Genomic DNA, 18,564 nt, shown 5'->3' with positions numbered 1-18,564 from the left:
TCCTGGGCAGTATCTTTTGGCTGCTGGTGGGTGAGGGAAGGCCCCCCCCCCCCCCAGGGTGTGGGGGGTGTGGGGGGGTGCCTTGTCCCCATCCTGGGTGTTTTGGGGTTCATAGACGCTGCTCTGGTGGGATTTTGGGGGGCAGAGGGGGACAGCGCTGTGGCCGTTGGCACAAATCAGCCCTGGGGGGGGGTTATGGCCCTGAAATGTCCCCTTGGGGGTGGGGGGGTCAAAATGTCCCCACTGAGGATTTGGGGACAGGGGTGGCAGGGTGGGATGGGGTCGGCAGCTTCGCCCCGCTCTGTCCCAATCGCACAAGGCTGGGATTTGGGATGCAACCGGGGGGGGGTGTGGGAAAAGGCAGTGGGGGGGGGATACTGAGGGCCGGGTCCATTCTGCCCCCCCCGCAGGACCCCTCCCGAGCCTTTGCCGCCACCCCCAAATGGCCGGAGAGGAGGGGGGTCGTCCCCGTCCCCTACTCCGTGTCACAGCAGTGCTGGGGGGGGGGCTGCTGGTGTTGGGAGGGGTCCCTGCCAGTGGGGGGGGGGCTGATGGCTGGATTCCATAGCCCCCCCTTTCAAATGAAGGCAGCGCCTGGGTGCTGCAGGCGGCGTTGGGTGATTTCGGATGCGTGCTGGTGGCCGTGGGGTTGTGTGCCTGTGGGTGCTGGGGGGGGGGGCCTGGTCCCTGCAGATGGTGGGTGCACACCCATGGGTGCTGGGGGGCCGCACCCCCCGGGGGGGGTGTCAACCTATAGGTGACACAGCCAGGTAACGTATATACTGTCACCTCCCAGGGTCGCCAACCCCCTCCCCCCCCGCCAGCTGTTCTCCATCCCTACCGAGGTGAGGACAGAGGCCACTGAGGCCACTGCCGTGTGTCCCCCCCCGACCCTATGCCCCCCCCGGGTGTTTTGGGGACACAGGGGTGGCAGCGGTGGGACACACACCTTTATTGCACGACAGAGAGCAGCAGGCAGCGGACGCGGGGAGGGGGTGCAGCGGCAACGCTTTGGGGGGGGGCTGGGGGGGGCTGCGACCCCACCCCCACCCCCCCATCCCTTTTTTTGGGGGGGGGGGGGAGGGGTGTTCTCCCTGAGTTTCCCTATTCTTAATCCCAAGCCCCCCCTCCCCCAGGTTGGCTCAATAGTGGTGGTGCCCGAAGGAACCTCGTACCAGGGTGTGGGGGGGGTGCCCCCCCCAATATCCCCATATGTCCCCCCCCGCCATGTCCATCACAGCAGGTTCTTGTTGCGTTTGGGGACGATCTTCCTCACCGTCCGGCGCTCAGAGATGTTCCTCTTGACGCGGACGGTGGGGGCGATGGGGGGCTCGGGGACCAGCGAGGGGCTGGAGTGGGCTTTGGTCAGGGTGGGGGGGTCCGGGGGGGCCACCACTGGCCCCGCTTGGGCTTCCCACCCTTCCAGGTCCTGGGCGCCGGTGTTGATCCACGTCTCCAGCACCTGCACGTAGGTCTCATAGCGACGTCTCTGCCGGGGAGGAAGATAAGGATGGAGGTGAGCAACCACCATGGGGACGTCCCCGGTGTCCCCCATGTCCCATAGTGGCACCTCTCCCATCGGGAAGATGGGGATGGAGATGAGCCACCACCGTGGGGACGTCCCCAATGTCCCCCATGTCCCATAGTGGCGTCTCTGCCGTGGGGAAGATAAGGACGGTGAGCCACCACCATGGGGACATCCCCATGTCCCCAGTGTCCTCTGTGTGCCCCATGTCCCCTAGTAGCATCTCTCCCATGGGGAAGATAAGGAGGGAGATGAGCCACCACCATGGGGATGTCCCCAATGTCCCCCACGTTCCCGGGTGTCCCATATAATGAAATTAATGAGGAATCGATCTGCCCCACCTCGTAGAGGAGATACTCCTTCTTCAGGCGGTACTCATCCAGGTCGCGGGCTCGTCCCCGCTTTTCGGGGAGGTTGCGTTGATGCTCGAAGAGCTCCTGGGCCACCCGCTCCATCCACTCCTCGTGGGAGCGGTGCTGCTCCTCCTGCCCATGGGGAGAAGGTTGGGGTGGGTGACGGTGGGCACCCGTGGGTGACACCCACCCCATCCCGACAGCGGGGGCTCACCGGGGGGACGCGGCTGGGGGCGGCGGGGAGGATGGGGCGGACGAAGCGGCGTTGGGAACCGACGGCGGCGGGGAAGGGGGGAGAGGAGAAGAGGGCGGCCACCAAGTTGATGCGGGAGATCCAGGAGAACATCTCCTCCGACGTCCTACCGTGACAGATGAGGTCGTGGGTGATGTCATCACCCCTGGGGACATCTCTATCCCCTCCTGGCGGGGGGAAAGGGGGGTACTCACGGGGCTTGGAAGAGGAAGACGCGCCAGTCAGCCGTCTGCAGTCGGAAGACGTTGGGGCGCTTGGTGTATTTGCTGGCGCGCTCGGCCAAGGCGTGGTGGACCCCCAAGGGCTCTTCGGCCTCGGGTCCTTCCTCCTCCTGGGGGGCCGGGAAGGGTCCCGGCTCAGGGGGACGGCGGGGGACCCCCGTTCGCCCCCCAGGTTTGAGGAAGTAGAGGACTGTCCCCTTTAGCACAGCCTGGAAGGGTTTCCAGCCTCGTCTGCCCCACGGCGCTGAAAGGGAGGGAGAAGTTGGGGGGCACAGTTGGACCCCAAAAGACACCCTCCCCAAAAATGAGACACCCCCCCGCCTCAGCTCCACTAGGCCTTGGCATTGCACCCCCCCTCCCCGGGACCCTGATGGACCCCAAATGGCCCCACATCTGTCTGCTCCCAGAGATGGGCAGCCCCAAATCTGCCTCCGTAGACCCCAAAATTACCCTCCTGGGCCCCAAGAGAGGCTGAGAGCCCCCAGATCTGCCCCCCCCAACCCCAAAATACCCCAAATCTGCCCCCTTGGATCCCAACAGACCCCAAATCTGCCTCCCCAGACCCCGAGAAACCCCAAACCTGCCCCCAACCCACCCCAGATCTGCCCTCCCCAGTCCCAGCAGCCCCCAAATCTGCCCCAAAACACCCCGAATCCCCCCCCAAGTCCCCCCCCACTCACTTTTCTTGCCGTCAGCCTCGGCCAGCACCTTCCTGGCCAGCCAGCCCCGGCGGTAGGTGACAGCCCCGGTCCCCCCCGGCAGGTCCAGGAAAGGGTTGCTCTTCTTACAGCCAGGGGGGGCCAGGCTGCCCCCACCCGCCGTGTCTTCCTCCTCCTCTTCATCCTCATCCCTACGGGGTGCTGAGCATCACGGGGTGCCCCCCCACTTCATATTCCTCCCCCCCCCCCATAACCCCATACTCACTCTGCCCACGCCAGCTTCTCATTGCGGATGGAGCCGTATAGAGCCTGCGGGGAGGGGGGGGGAAAGTGGGGTTCAGGGAGGGTCCAGGGGGGTGCCCCCCCACCCTTTTCCAGACTCACAAACTACGCCCCCCCCAAAAATACCTTCAGCTGCTCCCTGGGGAAATCCTGCCCGTCCATCATCCCGCTCAGGTTGGCCACAAATTCGGCGCTGGTCATGGCACGGCCGAGGCGCTGTGGGAGTGGGGTGGGTGTATGGGTGCCCCCTCGACCCCCCCCCCATAATTTTACACACCCCCCCCAAAGCACCCCAAAAATGCAGGGTGTGGATTTTTGGGGTCCTCCCCCTTTCCTTACCTGCCCGTGGAGGTCGGTGTTCAGCAGCATGATGGCACACGTCAGGGAGTGCACGGCATCTGGGGGGGTGGACATGGGGGGGGTCAGGGTGGGGGTGTCCCCCCCCCAGGTGAGGACACCCGTTACAGTGAACCCCAGTGGGTGCAGCTGGGGATGCCCCAAAGCACTGGGAGGGGATGGGTGGGGAAACTGAGGCACAGTTTGGGGTTGGCGGGGGGGCCCTAGGGGTGCTCCCCCCTCCCTCGTAGGGTCTCACCCGGGGAGGGGAAGGCACCAGGGTTGCAGTGATGGTAACGCCGGGAGAAGTGGCCGAGGATGCGCTCGCGCTCCTGCGTCTCGCCCGTCAGCACCAGCGCCTGCAGGAAGGACCTGGGGGGGCCCCCCCACGATGGCAGCAGGACCCCCCAAAACACCTAATCCCCCCCTTTCCCCCAGGAACCCCTCCCCAGACTCTGGCTGCCCCTCTGCCCCTATAATCCACTCCCCGCAGACCCCAACTTTCCCCTCGTCTAGAGCCTGGTGGATCCCAAATCTGCCCCCCCAATCCTATAGACCCCAAATCTGCCCTCCCCCAAACCTACAGACCCTCCCCCAGGACCCCAAAAGAGCTCAAATCCACCCCCCAGAGCCGGGACCCCCCCAGACTCCAACAGACCCTGCTGTTGTGCCTCCCCCCATCCCAGCACCCTGATGGACCCCAAATTACTCCACATCTGCCCCCTCCAAGGCTGACAGCCCCCACATCAGTCTCTGTAGACCCTGGCAGACCCCAAAATTACCCTCCTGGACTCCAAGAGAGGCTGAGAGCCCCCAAATCTGATCCCCAGCCCCAAAACACCCCAAATCTGCCTCCCTGGATCCCAAAACCCCACAAATCTCCCCCCCCCGACTCTGAGACCCCAAATCTTCTCCCAGACCCCAAAACACCCCAAATCTGCCCCTCCTGGCCCCAAAATGTGCCAGATTTACCCCCCTAGCCCCAAAACACCCTAAATCTGCCTTCCTGGACCCCAGCAAACCCCAAACCTGCCCCCCCTGACACCAACAGCCCCCAAACCACCCCAAATCTCTCCTCCCCCAAAACTCCAAGAGCCCCATCTCTCCCCCACCAGCAGATCCCAGCCATGCTATCGATTGGGGGGGGGGTGGTATACCTTTGCCCCCCCCCCAAAAAAAAAACCAAGCCCCCTCCCATCACTACCTGAGCGCCTGGTCCAGCGTCTGGCCACCAAACTGGAAGAAGTCCAGGTACTCCTGGGCCACCATCCCGCTGAAATCATTGCTGGAGGCGACACGACATGAGCTTGAGGGGGGGTCCCCAAACCCAGGGGACCCCCCCTAAAGGATGTGTGGGGGTGTGTGTGTCCCCCATCCTTACTTTTTGCGGAGGAACGCGGCCACCTGGGACTTCTTGAAGCCGTCGAGGTGGAAGAGGCGGGCGGCCAAACGCTGCGCCTCCCCCTGTCGTCCCTGTCCCCCGTTTGCCAGCGCCGGTGTCACCGCTGACCCCCCCGGCGGGCACCTGGAGGTGGGGGGGACAACAACGAGGTGGGGGGGTCAGACAGTGCTGGGGGGGGGGGTCCCGTTAACTCTGCCCTGCTTGCTGGTGTGGCTGTGGGAGTGGGATGGGGGGAAGGAATGGGGGGGGTTGGGGAGGAATGGAGGGGGTCTGGGGGGGTAGAAGGGGTCTTGGGGGGGTGGACAGGGGTCTGGGGGGTGGTTGGGGGACAGACGGACAGAGCGGACAGGGGTTTGGGGGGTCAGCCAGTGCTGGGGGGGATCCCCTTAACTCTGCCCTGCTGGCTGGTACAGCTCTGGGAGGGGATGGGGGGGCTTGGGGGGGGATGGAGGGGTTTGGGGGGGAATAGGGGGATGAGGGGGGCTTGGGGGGAGGGAATGGGGGGGGTGGGGGGCGTGGGGTTCCGGGAGGGATGGACGGACAGATAGAAGTCTGGGGGGCAGACGGACAGACAGGATTTGGGGGCTGGGGGGAGGAAATCCTGGGGGGAGGTTTGGGGGAGCAGACAGGGTTCTGGGGGGGCATGGATGGGGGATGGGGGGCAGATGGGGGTCTGGGGGGGACAGGCAGGGGTCTGGGGAACCGGTGGGTGCGGGGCGGGGACAGACAGAGAGAGGGGGGTCAGCGGGCACAGACAGGGGTCTGGCAGGGGGATGCAGGGGGGCTGGGAGAGGGTTTGGGGGGGCAGATGGATGGGGGGGGTCTGGGAGGGACAGAGAGGGCTTTAGGACGGGACCGGGGGGGGACAGAGGAAAGAGGGGGGGGGACGCCCACGTGGGACGGAGGGTGCTGGGGAGGCCACGTGGCCGGTGCCGGTGTCCCTCACCCATGGGTGCTGGCGGGGGGGTCCGGCGGGGGCTCCTCGCCCATCTCGGGGGGCAGCTCCTCCATGGCGGGGTGCGGTGATGGGGTGGCGGGGAGGGGGGGGCCCTGCACCACTTCCCCCCCCGGGCAGGAAGCGTCCGGGGACGCCAACAGCCAGGCACAGCCGTGTCCTGGTACAGGGGGGCCCCCCCAGGCCCCCCTGATAACCCCCAGTCCTGGGGGACCCCGTGGTGGCAGGGAGGAGAGTGGGGAGGGGGGCTGGGGGTGGTCCGGGGGGGGCTGGTACCCCCCTCCCATGGGCTGATATGGGGGGCCGGGGGGGAGCTGGGGGAAATTGAGGGGGTTTGGGGGACTAGGGGGGGGCTGGTACCCCCCTCCTATGGGCTGATATGGGGGGCTGGGGGGGGGCTGGGGGAAATCGAGGGGGTTTGGGGGGCTGGGGGGGGGCTGGTACCCCCCTCCTATGGGCTGATATGGGGGGCTGGGGGGGGGCTGGGGGAAATCGAGGGGGCTTGGGGGGCTGGGAGGGGGCTGGTACCCCCCTCCCATGGGCTGATATGGGGGGCTGGGGGGGGGCTGGGGGAAATCGAGGGGGCTTGGGGGACTGGGGGGTGGCTGGTACCCCCCTCCCATGGGCTGATATGGGGGGGTTGGAGGTTTCTGGTATCCCCCTCCTTGGGGCAAATCTGGGGGGGGTGGGGGGGTCCGGTACCCCCCTCCCAGGGGTGGCTTTGGGGGGGTCAGGGGCCTGGGGAGGGGCAGATCCTGGTCTCCCCCTCCTGGGGCCACATCTGGGGGGTAACTGGGGCTGGGGGGGTCCTGGTCACCCCCCTGTGGGGTAAGCTCCAGTGGGGCCAGGGGTCCGGGGGGGTCCCAGTACCCCCATTCTGGCTGCAGCCATAGGGATCTGGGGGGGGTCCCAGATCCCGGGGGCAGATCCCGGGGGTCGGAGAGCGTCAGGCCTGGGGGTCGGGGGGGTCCTGGGGGGGGAGAAGACAGAGCCGGGGAGGGGGTCCCCATCAGCATTAGTGCCCCCCCCCCAAAAAACCCCCAAGGTTGGGGGGTCCCCGCACTCACCCCGCTCCGTGGTGCTGCCGACGTCCCCTCCTGCCGGGCGGCACCCAAGGGGTGGGGGGGTCCTGGTGGGGGGGGGGCACCCCGGTCTCCCCCCGGTGCCCCCCGTGCCATCGTCCCCCTCGGTGATGAGCAGCGGCTGCAGGGCGGCACCGTGGGGCCGGTAGAGGGGCACGCGGTGGGCACCCGTGGGTGCCAGCACCCGGCTCTGGAAGAGGGGGTTGGTGTGGAAGTGGGGCTCCTCCTCCTCCAGATCTTCCTCTTCCTCGGCGTCTTCCTCCCGGGAAGAGCAGCCGTCGTCATCTTCATCGTCCTCCTCCTCTTCCTCTTCGCCGCATTTGGGGTTCCAGCGCTTGGGCGAGGTGGTCCCACCCACGGGTGTGAACTTGGGCGAGATGCTCCCGTCCACGGGCACGTGCACCGGTGGGATGCTCCCATCCGTGGGCACCGACTTGGGCGAGATGGTCCAATCCATGGTCAGAGCCTTGGGCGAGATGCGCCCACCCATGGGAACGTCCTCTGGCGAGATGATTCCATCTGTGGGCACGGACTTGGGCAAGATGCTCCCATCCATGGGCACGTGCTCCTGCGAGATGCTCCCATCCACGGGCACGGACTTGGGTGAGATGCTCCAGTCCATGGGCACAGATTTGGGCGAGATGCTCCCATCTTTTGGCACATGTTGATGCGAGATGCTCCCATCCGTGGGCACGGACTCGGATGAGATGGTCCCATCCTTTGGCACACGTTGATGCGAGATGCTCCCATCCGTGGGCACGGACTTGGTTGAGTTGGTCTCATCCATGGGTGTGGACTTGGACGAGTTGGTGCCATCTGTCGGCACATGCTCCTGCAAGACGGTCTCATCCGTGGGCATGGACACGGGCGAGATGCTCCCATCCACAGACATCGACCTGGGCGAGATGTTCCCATCTGTAGGCACACAGTGCTCGTTTGAGACGCTCCCACCCATGGACACGTGCGAGATGCTCTCATATGCGATTCCACAGCCTTGGTGCTCGTGGAAGACGCTCCCACCCATGGGCACGGACTTGGGGGAGACGGTCCCATCCGTGGGCACACGGAAGATGCTCTCGTGTGCGGATCCATGGCCTCGGTGCTTGCGGAAGATGCTCTCATCCAGGGGCGTGGACTCGGGCGAGATGCTCCCATCCGTGGGCCCGTGGCCACGGTGCTCTTGTGAGATGCTCCCACCCGTGGACGCACGGAAGAAGTTCTCGTACGTGGATCCGAGGCCTCGGCGCTCATGCGAGCTGCTCCCGTCCGCGGGCACGAACTCGGGGGAGACGCTCCCATCCGTGGGCACGTGCTGGTGGGAGACGCTCTCCCCCGTAGAGCCAAGACTGCGACACCGGCATGAGACGCTTGGCGCCGCGGTGGCGGCGGCGGCCCCGTGGCCGTGGTGCCAGACGTCCCGGGACGTTCGGTCGCGGTCGTCGCCGTCCGGCCGCCCCTCGATGGCTCCCTGCAGCTCCTGGACGCAGAGCTGGGCTCGCACCAGGCTGGCCCAGAAGACGTCGGTGCCGGCGGGTGCCGCGGCGGGTGCCGCGGCGGCGGGGGTCACCCCTTCGGCACCCGTCCCCGAGAAGACGATGGCGTCCTGCGCCGCCAGGACCCCGGCGGCAGCGGCGGTGATGGCGGTGGTGGTGGTGGTGGTGGTGGTGGTGGTGCCGGTGCCCGCCGGCTCCATGGCACGGTGCCCGCCGCTATGGCTGCCTGCCTGCCGCGTACGGGCAGCTGCCTGTCCTGCCCAGCGTCCCGCTGCCCGGCCCCATGGCCGTGGGTCAGGGCCTGTGGGGGGGGAGCAGGAGGAGACGGGGGTGGGTGGGGGGGTCCCTGCACCGGGGGAGGGAGGGAGGAAGGGCAGGAGGGAGGAAGGAGGGAGGAAGGAAAGGGGGGAAGGAAGGGCAGGAGGGAGGAAGGAAGGGGAGGAAGGAGAGAAGGATGGAGGAAGGAGGGAGGAAGGAGGGAAGAAGGAAGGGAAGGATGGAGGGAAGGAGGGAGGAAGGAGGGAGGAAGGGAATGAAGGAAGGAGGGAAGGAAGGTTGGAGGAAGGAGGGGAAGGAAGGAGGGAAGGTTGGAGGAAGGAGGCAGGAAGGGAAGGAAGGAAGGATGGAGGAAGGAGGGAGGATGGAGGAAGGAAGGGAAGGAAGAAGGGAAGGATGGAGGAAGGAGGCAGGAAGGGAAGGAAGGAGGGAGGAAGGAGGGAGGAAGGGAAGGAAGGAGGTAGGGAGCAGGGAGGGATGAAGGAAGGAGGAAGGAAGGAAAGAGGAAGGGAGGGAGGGAAGAATGGAGAAAGGAGGGAGGGAGGAAGGAGGGAGGGAGGGAGGGAGAGAGGGAGGAAGGAGGAAGGAAGGGAGGGAAGGGTGGAGGAAGCGGGGATGGAGGGAGGATGGAGGGATGAAGGAAGGAGGGAGGGAGGAGGCAGGGAGGGAGGCGGGGAGAGGGAAGGAGGAAGGGACGGAGGAGGAAGGAGGGAGGGATCAGAGGAGGAAGGAGGGATGGAAGGAGGAAGGAGGAGGAGGAGGAGGAAGGAGAACTTGGGGAGGGCAGGGGAGGGAGGGGGCCAGGGTGGGCACCTCCGGGCAGGGGTGGGGGCCGAGCACCCGCACCCCAGCACCCGCACCCTGTCCCCGTCCCCCGCGTCACCCCACGGCCCCCACGTCACGGCCCCCACGTCACCCGCGTCACCGCCACCGCCGCCGGCTTCCGGCCCCGCCGGGGCAGGAAAGGGGGATGGGAAGGGGGGGAAGAGGACCCGAACGACCCCCCCAGCTCGGGGGGGGGGCTGCACCCCACGCCGCGCCCCACGCCGTGCCCCACGCCTCCGTCCCGCGTAGGCCGCTGCGGAGCGCAACCCCATAGCAGCCATCAGAGAAGCCACCACCGTCATGGGGGGGGTCACGGCTCACCCACCCTTGTCCCCCTCCCCACGCCAGCACCCCTGTCCCGAGTGGGGGGGACGACACCACTCAAGGGTGAGGCTTCCTGCAGCACTGGGGGGGGGGCCCAAATCAAGGGGGGGGTCTTGCACGCAGCAGTGGGTGCTGCCTGTATTTTGGGGGGGGGGGTGTCCCTGCTGAGGCCGGGGGGGGTGCGCCCCGAAGTGGGTGCTGCCTGTGCACTGTGGGGTGGACACCCTGGTGGGACACCCCCCCCACAAACCCTGCACCCCCTCCCTCCAAATGCCCCCACCCCGCACCGGGGCAGGGAGGACCCCAAGGGGTGGGGGGGTACCCAAAGGGTTATGAGGGGGCTCGGGGGGGACCCCAAGGGGTGGGGACCCCAAAGGCTTCCAGGGGAGGTCTGGGGGGGGCAAAGGTCTATGGGGGACCCCAAGGGGTGATGGGGAGGCTCTAGGGGTGGGGACCCCAAAGGTTGGGGGGGACCCCAACGGAGTGTGGGGGACCCCACGGGGCGCACTTAGAGACCTGTGGGGGTTCCAGAGGAGCCGTGGGGGACCCTCAGGGGCCACGGGGGATCCCCAGAGTTATGGGGGGACCCCCGCTGGTGGGGTCCCAAGGGTTTTTGGGGGGACCCTCAAGTCTCGGGGGACCCTCCAGGGCCGGGGGGGGGGTCGGCCCTGGGGAGCACTGAGAGATATTGGGGGGGACCCCAAGGGCACCCCGCGTGTCCCCCCCCGGGCCGTGGGGACCCCCGGGCCGTCCCCCCCCGCTCCCCTCCCCTCCCCTCCCCTCCCCTTACCGGCACTGCCGGCGCGCGGCGCGGGGCGTGTCCACCGCTGGACCCGCCCCCTTCCTCCGCCCCTCCCCTCCCGGCGGGGGCGGGGCAAGGCAGCACACAAACCCGCCCCCGGTCACGCCCCGCGGCGAGGCCACGCCCCCTCGGCGTGGCAGGCCCCTCCTCCTGTCCCCACGGGGCCCGATCCTGCCCCACGACGCTCGATCCTGCCCCCCCCAGCCTGATCCTGCCCCCCCCATAGCCCGATCCCGCCCCACGGGGCCCGATTCTGCCCCCCCATGGCCCAATCCTGCCCTCCCATAGTCTGATCCTACCCCTCGGGGCCCGATCCTGCTCCCCCCATAGCCCGATCCTGCCCCCCCCATGGCCTGATCCTGCCCTACTGAGTCCGATCCTGCCCCACGGGGCCTGATCCTGCCCCCCCCCCGGCCCCAAACCCCACACCACAAGCTGAGACAAACGCCATCGCTTTATTCCCCCACCCTGGGGGGGACTGATGGTGGGGAGGACACCCCCACCCATGGGTGCCTCCCCCACCCACGGGTGCCGCGGTCATTTGCGGAGCAGGTAGAAGCTGGTGACGGCAGGGGGGGGGGCCAGGGACAGTGCCTCCCCCTGCCCCTGGGTGGTGCTGAGGAAGCGCCCGGGGAAGGCTGCAGCCTCGAAGGTGTGCGTGGAGCCACCGAAGGTCTTGTAGAAGGTGTAGGGGGTGGCCTCGGCCCCCCGCGAGAACAGGTCCAGCAGCCCCACCTCCTGTCATGGGAGGTGGGGTCACTGCTGGGACACCACCTGGGTGGCCATCACCATCTCCAGGTGCCACCATCTCAAGGAACACCCACCTCCAGGTGATGCCATCATGAGGCGACAGCACCCTGGGGAACCCCCACCTCCAGGTGACACCACCTCAGGGTGACACCATCTGGGGATGACACCATCTTAGGGTGCCACCACCTTAGGTTGCCCACCTTGAGTTGATCCACCTTAGGATGCCCCACCCCAGGGTGCCCCCACCTTGGGTTGACCCACCTCTGGGTGACCCCACCTTGGGTCATCTACCTTGGCTTGACCCACCTTTGGGTGCCCCACCTCTGGGTGCCCCCACCTTGGGTTGCCTACCTTGGGTTGACCCACCTTTGGGTCCCCACCACCCCAGGGTGACCCCACCTTGGGTCATCTACCTTGGGTTGACCCACCTTTGGGTCCCCACCACCCCAGGGTGACCCCACCTTGGGTTGCCTACCTTGGGTTGACCCACCTAGGGTTGATCCACCCCTGGGTGCCCCCCCCACCCTGGGCCACCCCCCATCATGATGCCCACCCTGTGCTCACCTCCAGCTTCAGCTGGGGCTCAGGACCGGTGCCGCAGGAGAGGGCCTGGGTGCCACCACGGATGCCCACGATGAGGGGACAGCGCCGGCGCTCCAGGTACTGGTTGGGCACCACACTGATGGGTTCTACGAGGAGATGGGGCGGATGGGTTGGGTGGGAGCACCCATGGGTGGGGGTGCCACCCCCTCCCCACCCAGGGCACCCACCTTCCTGGGTGGCGTTGGCACCCTGCAGTCTGGTGGCCACCAGGTGCCCGTTGTGCAGGCAGAGCCCATTCTGCTCCGTGTCCCGCACCACGTAGTGGTAGGGCTTTGCCAGGGGATTCACCCCCGCCGAGGACATCGTCGTCTCCTCCGAGACCTCTGCCAGGGGACGTGGGGACACAGGGAGGGGACACACGGGGCGTCATGGGCACGTGGGGATGCGGGGGCGTCCCAGGGATGTGGGGCTGGGGGACATGGGGACGTGGGGATGGGGCACACAGGGGTGATGGGCACGTGGGGATGGGGGACATGGGGACGGGGGACACGGGGAGGGGGCACAGGGGGTGGCACAGGTGCATGGGGACATGGGGACATGTGGGCATCACAGGGACATGGGGACATGGGGACGGGCGACACGGGTGTGATGGACCTGTGGGGACATGGGGACACGGGGACATGTAGGCGTCACAGGCATGTGGGGTTAGGGAACATAGGGACATGGGGACACGGGGATGGGGTACACGGGTGTGATGAGCATGTGGGGACCAGGAACAGAGGCACATGGGTGCATGGGGACATGGGTGGGGAACACGGGCATCATGGGGACGTGTGGGCATCACAGGGACATGCGGATGGGGGACATGACACAGGGACATGGGGACGGGAACACGGAGGGGGCAGGTGGAGGCATGGCAGCATGGGGGACACGTGGGGAGAGGGCCCCCATGCCCACCGGGCACTACCTTTCCCCAGGAAATCCTCGAACAAGGCCACCATGTCAGGGTCGATGACAGACTCCGCCGCGTCCCCGGTCCCCATGCTCAGCCCCGCCGCGACACCCAGCCGGTGCCCAAGGGGCTGAGACTGCTGCAGGTGTCCCTCGGGACCCTCGGCCCTGCTGCAGCCCGGGGGGGGCGGGAATGGGGAGAGAGGGGTGAGGGCAGGCACCACACCAGGTGACTCAAGCCCCGGGTATGAGGGGAGGGACAACCCCATCCCCACCCTGTCACCACTCACCTGAAGGCAGGTCTGGACACGTGGGGCATGGCCAAGCCTGTGCGAGAGAAAGGGTAGTGTGTAGGTGACACGGGTGATGTGGGTGGGGGATCCCCACTAATGCACCTGGTCTCCCGGTTGCCAATAAGCTCCCAGTTGTCAGTAGGGTCCAGAGTGAACGCCCTCAGAACATCGCTCACATAGGACCCAGCTTGTCCCTGTCCCCAGCAATACCTGCAAATCCGTCAGCTTCGGAAATCCTGTCCTGTGTCCTCTGGGTTGTGTGTGTGTCCCCCCGCCGGGTGACGGTGGCTCTTATAGGGCCGGGCGGGTGGGGGGGGGCAGACCCCGCCCAGGTAATTGTACGGGAGTGAGCTGGGCTGGGCGGGAGGAAGGTGACGGGGACACAGAGCGATGGTGAAACACCACCTGGTCCCGCTGTCCCCCGTGTCCCCCCCCATCATGCCCGTGGTCACCGTGGCTGGGATGGCCCCTGCGCCCCATCCCCGCGGTGCCCCGTCCCCGTGGTCCCATGTACCTTGTCCCCCCCGGTGCCCATCTGCCCCATCCCCACAGTCCCGTGTGCCCCATCCCCGCTGTGCCATGCCACGCCGTGCCGTGCCACGCCATGCCCGTGCCGGCGGCAGTTGGGGTGCGCCGGGTGAAATCCGGGAAAGGGCCGAATCTGGGAGGCACCCGGCTATGGGGCAGCCCCGTCAGCTGCGTCACCCCTCTTGGGGACGTCCCGTCCCCATCCCTAACGAGCCGGTGGCGCAACACCGGCCATCCCGCCGCGGTGACGCGGGCACCGGGGGCCACCGCTTGCTCTGCCCTGCCCTATCCCCCCCCATTCCTCGCTGTCACCCCCACGTCACGGGGACCAAGGTATCCTAAACATCTTTATTCCCAGGGTGGGATGTCACCGTCCCCAGGGGGAGGACGTCACCGTCCCCGGGTGGATGTCGCCATCCCGGGGGGGATGTCACCATCCCTGGGGTGAGGACGTCACCGTCCCTGGTGGGACGTCACCGTCCCCGGTGGGGGACGTCACCGTCCCGGGGGACGAGGGGGTTCAGCAGAGCTGGAAGTAGAAGTCGAGGAGGTGGGTGGCATCGGGGTGCCGGGAGAGCCCCAGGGGCTGGTGGCCTCGTGCCGAGGTGCAGAGGAACCAGCCGGGGTTGGCGGCCGACTCAAAGCGCCACAGCCCGTCCTTGTAGGAGCGGAAGAAGGTGAAGGCGGCCGAGGCCACCCCGGCGCGGGGCAGCTCCCTGATGTCGGCGTCCTGCGGTGGGGACCGGTGCCGGAACGTCACTGGCGGCCGGCTGGAGACGGGGTGACCGCGCCACCTGCAGTGTCCCTGTCCCCCGTGGTGTCCCCATCCCTGTGATGCCCCAGCCCGGTGATCCCCATGTGCCCTGTCCCCGTGGTGTCCCCGAGCCTGTGGCATCCCCGGGCCTGTGGCGTCCCCATCCCCATGACGTCTCCATCCCCGTGACATCCCCATGTCCCCATCCCCATGGTGTCCCCATCCCTGTGACATCCCCATCCCCACAGTGTCCCCACCCCTTTCATGTCCCCATCCCTGTGACATCCCCATCCCCACCACGTCCCCATCCCCATCATGTCCCCATCCCTTTCACATCCCTATCCCTTTGGTGTCCCTGTCCCCCTGGCGTCCCCATCCCCGTGGTGTCCTCATCCCTTTGGTGTCCCCATCCTTGTGGCATCCCCATCCCCATGGCATCCCCATCCCTATGGTGTCCCCATCCCCATGGTGTCCCCATCCCCATGGGATCCCCGTCCCCATGGGATCCCCATCCCCACGGTGTCCCCATCCCCGTGGCATCCCCATCCCTTTGATGTCCCCATTCCTTTGGTGTCCCCGTGGCGTCCCCATCACCTCGGTGTCCCCTGACCTGCAGCTGCAGGGTGGGCTGGCTGGCGGGGGGGCTGGCCAGGCAGCGGGTGCCATTCTGAATGCCCAGGATGATGGGCAGCCGGGCGGGCTCGAAGGCGCGGTTGGGCACCCAAAACACCCTCTCTGGGGACACACACACACACGGGGCCATCAGGACGTACCCGACACGTGTGTGTGTGTCCCCCGTGTCCCCGTGTTCCCATCTCACCTTCGAGGGCGGCGTTGGCCCCTTGCAGGTGCCCGGCCACCAGCTGGTCATTGCGCAGGTAAAGTGACTTCTGGTTGACGTCCCAAATCCTGCCGACGACAAGCGGTGACGGCGGTGCTCACCCCAGCACCCTGACGTCCCGTGTCCCCCCCTCTCCCCCCGGCACCGAGGTGTCACCCATGGGTGCTCCCCCCCACCCGACTTACCGATACTGGAAGACTTTGGTCTGCAGGGCGGGAGCGTTGCAGAGGGCGAAGCCTTCGGCCTCTGCGCAGAGGAAGAGGAGGGCGAGGGTGAGCGCGGGCTGGCACGCCATGGCACCCCAATCCCCGCCACCCGCGTGCCCCCCTCGCCTTTATAACCCCTCCCGAAATTTCCAGCCTGCGGAGGCGGGGGGCTGCCGGTGGCGCAATCGTCCCCGCGGTTCCGCTTCCCCTCCCGCCTCGCCGGGTCCTTCCCGGGGGTGGGGGGGGTCCCCGATCACCCGCTCACCCATGGGACCCCCCAACCCCGGCCAAGCCCTGGGGCAGCAGCTGGGAGGAAGGAAGGAAGGAAGGAAGGAGGTTGGTGGTGGTGTTGCCACACCGCTGGCGGGGTGTGAGGGGTTGGCTCCGCCCCGCCGAGGGTCTCGGCACGGCCGGGGGTGACAGCCGAGGCCGATCGTTCCGGGGGGGGCCACACCGGGAGACAACCGGGGATGACCGGGACCCCTCAGAACTAGCCCAAGCGGGACTCGAACTGCCAACCTCAGCGCTAGGGGAGCGACACCCTCCCCGCTGCGCCACCGGGGGGGCGCTCCACTCATGCGTGTGTCGCTGTGGCGACGGCGCATGCGCAGCGAAGCGAACGCGGGCCGCCGCCGGCGGGAGCCCAGCGGGCACCCGTAGGTGTATCGTGGGGACCATTGAGTGGCCGCCGGCGGGTAGCGCATGCGCAGTGTGCGCGGGTAGGGCAGCGGCGCATGCGCGCTGTGTTCGGGGAAGCGGGCGGCGCATGCCCGGTGTGCTAGCGGGCTACCACGGCGCATGCGCAGTGTCGCCCCGGCGGGGCCGGGGGAGGGAGAGGGGCCATGGCGGGCGGCGAGACGTTGCGGGCAGCTTTGGCCGCTGTGGTGTTGGCGGCCTGGAGCGCCCACGGTCTCTACTTCCACATCGGCGAGACCGAGAAGCGCTGCTTCATCGAAGAAATCCCGGATGAGACCATGGTCATCGGTATGGGGCTCGGGAGGAGCCGGCGGGGGGCTGAGGCTGGGGGGGAGGAGCCAGGAGACCACCGGGGACCTGGAGGGGTGACGGGAGGGACCAGCGGGAGCGACCGGGAGCTCCCCCAGGAACGACGGGGGTGGGGAGGGGCAGGAGAGATTCGCAGGAACCGGGGGGGGCGGTACCGGGGGGTTCTGGGCCCGCTCCGACCCGCTGCCCACCCTCCCCCAGGGAACTACCGGACGCAGCTGTGGGACAAACAGTCAGAGTCGTTCCTGCCCTCCACCCCGGGGCTGGGCATGCACGTGGAAGTGAAGGACCCCGACGGCAAGGTGAGCGTCCGGGGGCGGGGGGCTCGAGCACCCCGGGGTGGGGGTCCCCGGGGGGGTCGGGCACCCGTCAGGCAGGGGGTTGGGACCCTGGGGCATGTGGGGTGCCTAGCAGCTGGGGTAGGGGGTTCCTGGAGTGCATGGGGCGCCCGCCAGCATGGTGGGGGTGTCTTTGGGGTCCTTGGGGTGCCTGCCAGCTGGGGTGGGGGTGTCCCTGGAGCACATGGGGTGCCTGCCAGCCTGGGTGGGGGGTCCCTGGGATGCCTGCTAGCTGGGTTGGAGGGGTTTTTGGGGTGCCTTCCAGCCAAGGCAGGGGGTCCCTGGGGTGCCCGCTGTCCTGGGTGTGGGGTCTCTGGGTCATATGGGGTGCTCTCCAGCTGGGGCAGGTGGTCCCTGGGTGTCCACCAGACTGGGCATAAGGTCCCTGGGGTGCCCAGTGTGCCCCCCCAACAAGGGCAGGGGTTCCCTGGGGTGCACGGTGCACCCACCAGCCAGGACTGGGGGGCCCACGGGAGACGTGGGGGCTGTCCCAGTGTCCCCCCCTGCCCCAGGGTGGGCACTGGGTGACAGTGGCTGCATCCTGGCGTAGGTGGTGCTGTCACGGCAGTACGGCTCTGAAGGACGGTTCACCTTCACCTCCCACACACCGGGCGAGCACCAGATCTGCCTCCACTCCAACTCCACCCGCATGGCGCTCTTCGCCGGTGGCAAACTGGTAATTGCGGGGTCGGGGGGGACAGGACGGGACACCCCCCAAAACCGGGGGGGGGGTGTGTCAGTGGTAGCGGGGGTCTGCTGACGTGTGTGTGTCCCACTTCTTGGCCCCGCAGCGGGTGCACCTGGACATCCAGGTGGGTGAACACACCAACAACTACCCCGAAATCGCTGCAAAGGACAAGCTGACGGAGCTGCAGCTCCGCGCCCGCCAGCTCCTCGACCAGGTCGAGCAGATCCAGAAGGAGCAAAACTACCAACGGGTGAGGAGGGGGCTCCAGTGGGGGGGGGTAAAACCGTTTTTCTCCCCCCCTCCAAACCCCCATGACACCCCCCCCATTTATTTTTGTTTCTTTGACCGACAGTACCGGGAGGAGCGTTTCCGCATGACGAGCGAGAGCACCAACCAGCGGGTGCTGTGGTGGTCCATCGCCCAAACCATCATCCTCATCCTCACCGGCATTTGGCAGATGAGGCACCTCAAGAGCTTCTTTGAGGCCAAAAAGCTGGTGTAGCCCCCCCTTACCCCACCGGGACACCCCCCCCCCCCACCCCCACCCCGGGGGGCTCCCACAGCCCCCAGAGGGGGAACCACTGCTGCCTGCCGGCACCCCAGGGGTGATGGGCAAACGTGAAGGGTGCGGGGGGGCCCTCCCTGCCATCGGGGAGGGTGGGGGCCGACCCCCGTGGTGGCGTTTGGGGGGGGGGGAAATAAAGGTTTTTGGGGTCCGATGGAGTTTGCTGGTGCTTTTTTGGGGGGCGGGGGGAGCCTGGGGTGCTGCACCAAGCCGGCTGGGGGGCTCAGGTTGTCCCTTAAGCCCCCCCGGGTGTGCATGTCCCGATCCGCCCCCCCCGGCCAAGGACCGGGGAGGAGGGCCCCCCCGCACCGGTG

The 18,564-nt window shown here is 67.6% G+C and overlaps 5 protein-coding genes and 1 long non-coding RNA gene across 8 annotated transcripts; 2 read left to right on the top strand and 4 right to left on the bottom strand.

The window, feature by feature from the left end:
- Positions 1–1,072: 1,072 nt before the first annotated feature.
- On the bottom strand, positions 1,073–6,253 carry LOC138688729 (PH and SEC7 domain-containing protein 4-like). 2 transcript variants are annotated; one of them, XM_069801109.1, is made up of 12 exons: positions 5,978–6,253; positions 5,011–5,154; positions 4,834–4,914; positions 3,889–4,001; positions 3,633–3,691; positions 3,420–3,509; positions 3,277–3,320; positions 3,033–3,202; positions 2,326–2,596; positions 2,093–2,237; positions 1,867–2,010; positions 1,073–1,489 (listed from the first exon to the last, which is right to left on the bottom strand). In XM_069801109.1, the coding sequence occupies exons 1-12, from the start codon at positions 6,040–6,042 to the stop codon at positions 1,235–1,237; spliced, it is 1,581 nt and encodes a 526-aa protein (XP_069657210.1). In that variant the 5' UTR covers positions 6,043–6,253; the 3' UTR covers positions 1,073–1,234. The 2 variants fall into 2 exon arrangements, with proteins under 2 accessions (XP_069657210.1, XP_069657212.1); XM_069801111.1 differs by lacking the exons at positions 3,889–4,001; positions 4,834–4,914; positions 5,011–5,154; positions 5,978–6,253 and having other exon boundaries at positions 3,033–3,212; positions 3,633–3,697.
- A 100-nt stretch (positions 6,254–6,353) lies between these two features.
- Positions 6,354–10,858, bottom strand: LOC138688420 (uncharacterized). Its single transcript, XM_069799638.1, has 4 exons — positions 10,777–10,858; positions 7,054–8,862; positions 6,431–6,956; positions 6,354–6,384 (listed from the first exon to the last, which is right to left on the bottom strand). Exons 2-4 carry the CDS (start codon positions 8,759–8,761, stop codon positions 6,354–6,356), a joined length of 2,265 nt encoding a protein of 754 aa, XP_069655739.1. The 5' UTR covers positions 8,762–8,862; positions 10,777–10,858.
- A 467-nt stretch (positions 10,859–11,325) lies between these two features.
- LOC138688727 (interleukin-36 receptor antagonist protein-like) lies at positions 11,326–13,620 on the bottom strand. Its single transcript, XM_069801108.1, has 6 exons — positions 13,536–13,620; positions 13,323–13,359; positions 13,049–13,203; positions 12,309–12,464; positions 12,103–12,227; positions 11,326–11,526 (listed from the first exon to the last, which is right to left on the bottom strand). The coding sequence occupies exons 2-6, from the start codon at positions 13,349–13,351 to the stop codon at positions 11,326–11,328; spliced, it is 666 nt and encodes a 221-aa protein (XP_069657209.1). The 5' UTR covers positions 13,352–13,359; positions 13,536–13,620.
- Positions 11,473–15,237, top strand: LOC138688728 (uncharacterized). Its single transcript, XR_011327599.1, has 4 exons — positions 11,473–11,618; positions 12,109–12,198; positions 13,059–14,403; positions 14,519–15,237. It is a non-coding gene; the product is annotated as an uncharacterized lncRNA (long non-coding RNA).
- On the bottom strand, positions 14,187–16,001 carry LOC138688725 (interleukin-36 receptor antagonist protein-like). Of its 2 annotated transcripts, XM_069801107.1 has the most exons (5): positions 15,920–16,001; positions 15,634–15,694; positions 15,428–15,516; positions 15,218–15,342; positions 14,188–14,583 (listed from the first exon to the last, which is right to left on the bottom strand). In XM_069801107.1, the coding sequence occupies exons 1-5, from the start codon at positions 15,921–15,923 to the stop codon at positions 14,374–14,376; spliced, it is 489 nt and encodes a 162-aa protein (XP_069657208.1). In that variant the 5' UTR covers positions 15,924–16,001; the 3' UTR covers positions 14,188–14,373. The 2 variants fall into 2 exon arrangements, with proteins under 2 accessions (XP_069657207.1, XP_069657208.1); XM_069801106.1 differs by having other exon boundaries at positions 14,187–14,583; positions 15,634–15,942.
- Positions 16,002–16,450: 449 nt separating this feature from the next.
- On the top strand, positions 16,451–18,404 carry TMED4 (transmembrane p24 trafficking protein 4). The gene is made up of 5 exons (XM_069801105.1): positions 16,451–16,638; positions 16,861–16,961; positions 17,548–17,673; positions 17,789–17,935; positions 18,038–18,404. Exons 1-5 carry the CDS (start codon positions 16,497–16,499, stop codon positions 18,185–18,187), a joined length of 666 nt encoding a protein of 221 aa, XP_069657206.1. The 5' UTR covers positions 16,451–16,496; the 3' UTR covers positions 18,188–18,404.
- The last annotated feature ends 160 nt before the right edge of the window (positions 18,405–18,564 follow it).

The sequence above is a fragment of the Haliaeetus albicilla genome, chromosome 13 (assembly GCF_947461875.1).
Source record: "Haliaeetus albicilla chromosome 13, bHalAlb1.1, whole genome shotgun sequence".
In the NCBI taxonomy this organism is placed as follows: domain Eukaryota; kingdom Metazoa; phylum Chordata; class Aves; order Accipitriformes; family Accipitridae; genus Haliaeetus; species Haliaeetus albicilla.
This window is presented reverse-complemented; position numbering and strand designations above follow the sequence as displayed.

Bases quoted from the DNA above. Each gene is read 5' to 3' on its own strand.
- LOC138688729 (XM_069801109.1), bottom strand. From the start codon at position 6,042: ATGGAGGAGCTGCCCCCCGAGATGGGCGAGGAGCCCCCGCCGGACCCC. The intron at 4,915-5,010 runs GTAAGGATGGGG...TGTCGCCTCCAG, and splicing joins GCCGCGTTCCTCCGCAAAAA to CAATGATTTCAGCGGGATGG. The intron at 3,692-3,888 runs GTGAGACCCTAC...CCACCCCCCCAG, and splicing joins TGGTGCCTTCCCCTCCCCGG to ATGCCGTGCACTCCCTGACG.
- LOC138688420 (XM_069799638.1), bottom strand. From the start codon at position 8,761: ATGGAGCCGGCGGGCACCGGCACCACCACCACCACCACCACCACCACC. The intron at 6,957-7,053 runs GTGAGTGCGGGG...CTCCCCCCCCAG, and splicing joins CGGCAGCACCACGGAGCGGG to GACCCCCCCGACCCCCAGGC. The intron at 6,385-6,430 runs GTACCAGCCCCC...GATTTCCCCCAG, and splicing joins TATCAGCCCATAGGAGGGGG to CCCCCCCCCAGCCCCCCATA.
- LOC138688727 (XM_069801108.1), bottom strand. From the start codon at position 13,351: ATGCCCCACGTGTCCAGACCTGCCTTCAG. The intron at 13,204-13,322 runs GTGAGTGGTGAC...CCCGGGCTGCAG, and splicing joins GTGTCCAGACCTGCCTTCAG to CAGGGCCGAGGGTCCCGAGG. The intron at 11,527-12,102 runs GTGAGCACAGGG...CTCCCATGACAG, and splicing joins AGCCCCAGCTGAAGCTGGAG to GAGGTGGGGCTGCTGGACCT.
- LOC138688725 (XM_069801106.1), bottom strand. From the start codon at position 15,743: ATGGCGTGCCAGCCCGCGCTCACCCTCGCCCTCCTCTTCCTCTGCGCA. The intron at 15,517-15,633 runs GTAAGTCGGGTG...TGTCGTCGGCAG, and splicing joins ACCAAAGTCTTCCAGTATCG to GATTTGGGACGTCAACCAGA. The intron at 14,584-15,217 runs GTCAGGGGACAC...TCCCCACCGCAG, and splicing joins AGCCCACCCTGCAGCTGCAG to GACGCCGACATCAGGGAGCT.
- TMED4 (XM_069801105.1), top strand. From the start codon at position 16,497: ATGGCGGGCGGCGAGACGTTGCGGGCAGCTTTGGCCGCTGTGGTGTTG. The intron at 16,962-17,547 runs GTGAGCGTCCGG...ATCCTGGCGTAG, and splicing joins TGAAGGACCCCGACGGCAAG to GTGGTGCTGTCACGGCAGTA. The intron at 17,674-17,788 runs GTAATTGCGGGG...TTGGCCCCGCAG, and splicing joins TCTTCGCCGGTGGCAAACTG to CGGGTGCACCTGGACATCCA.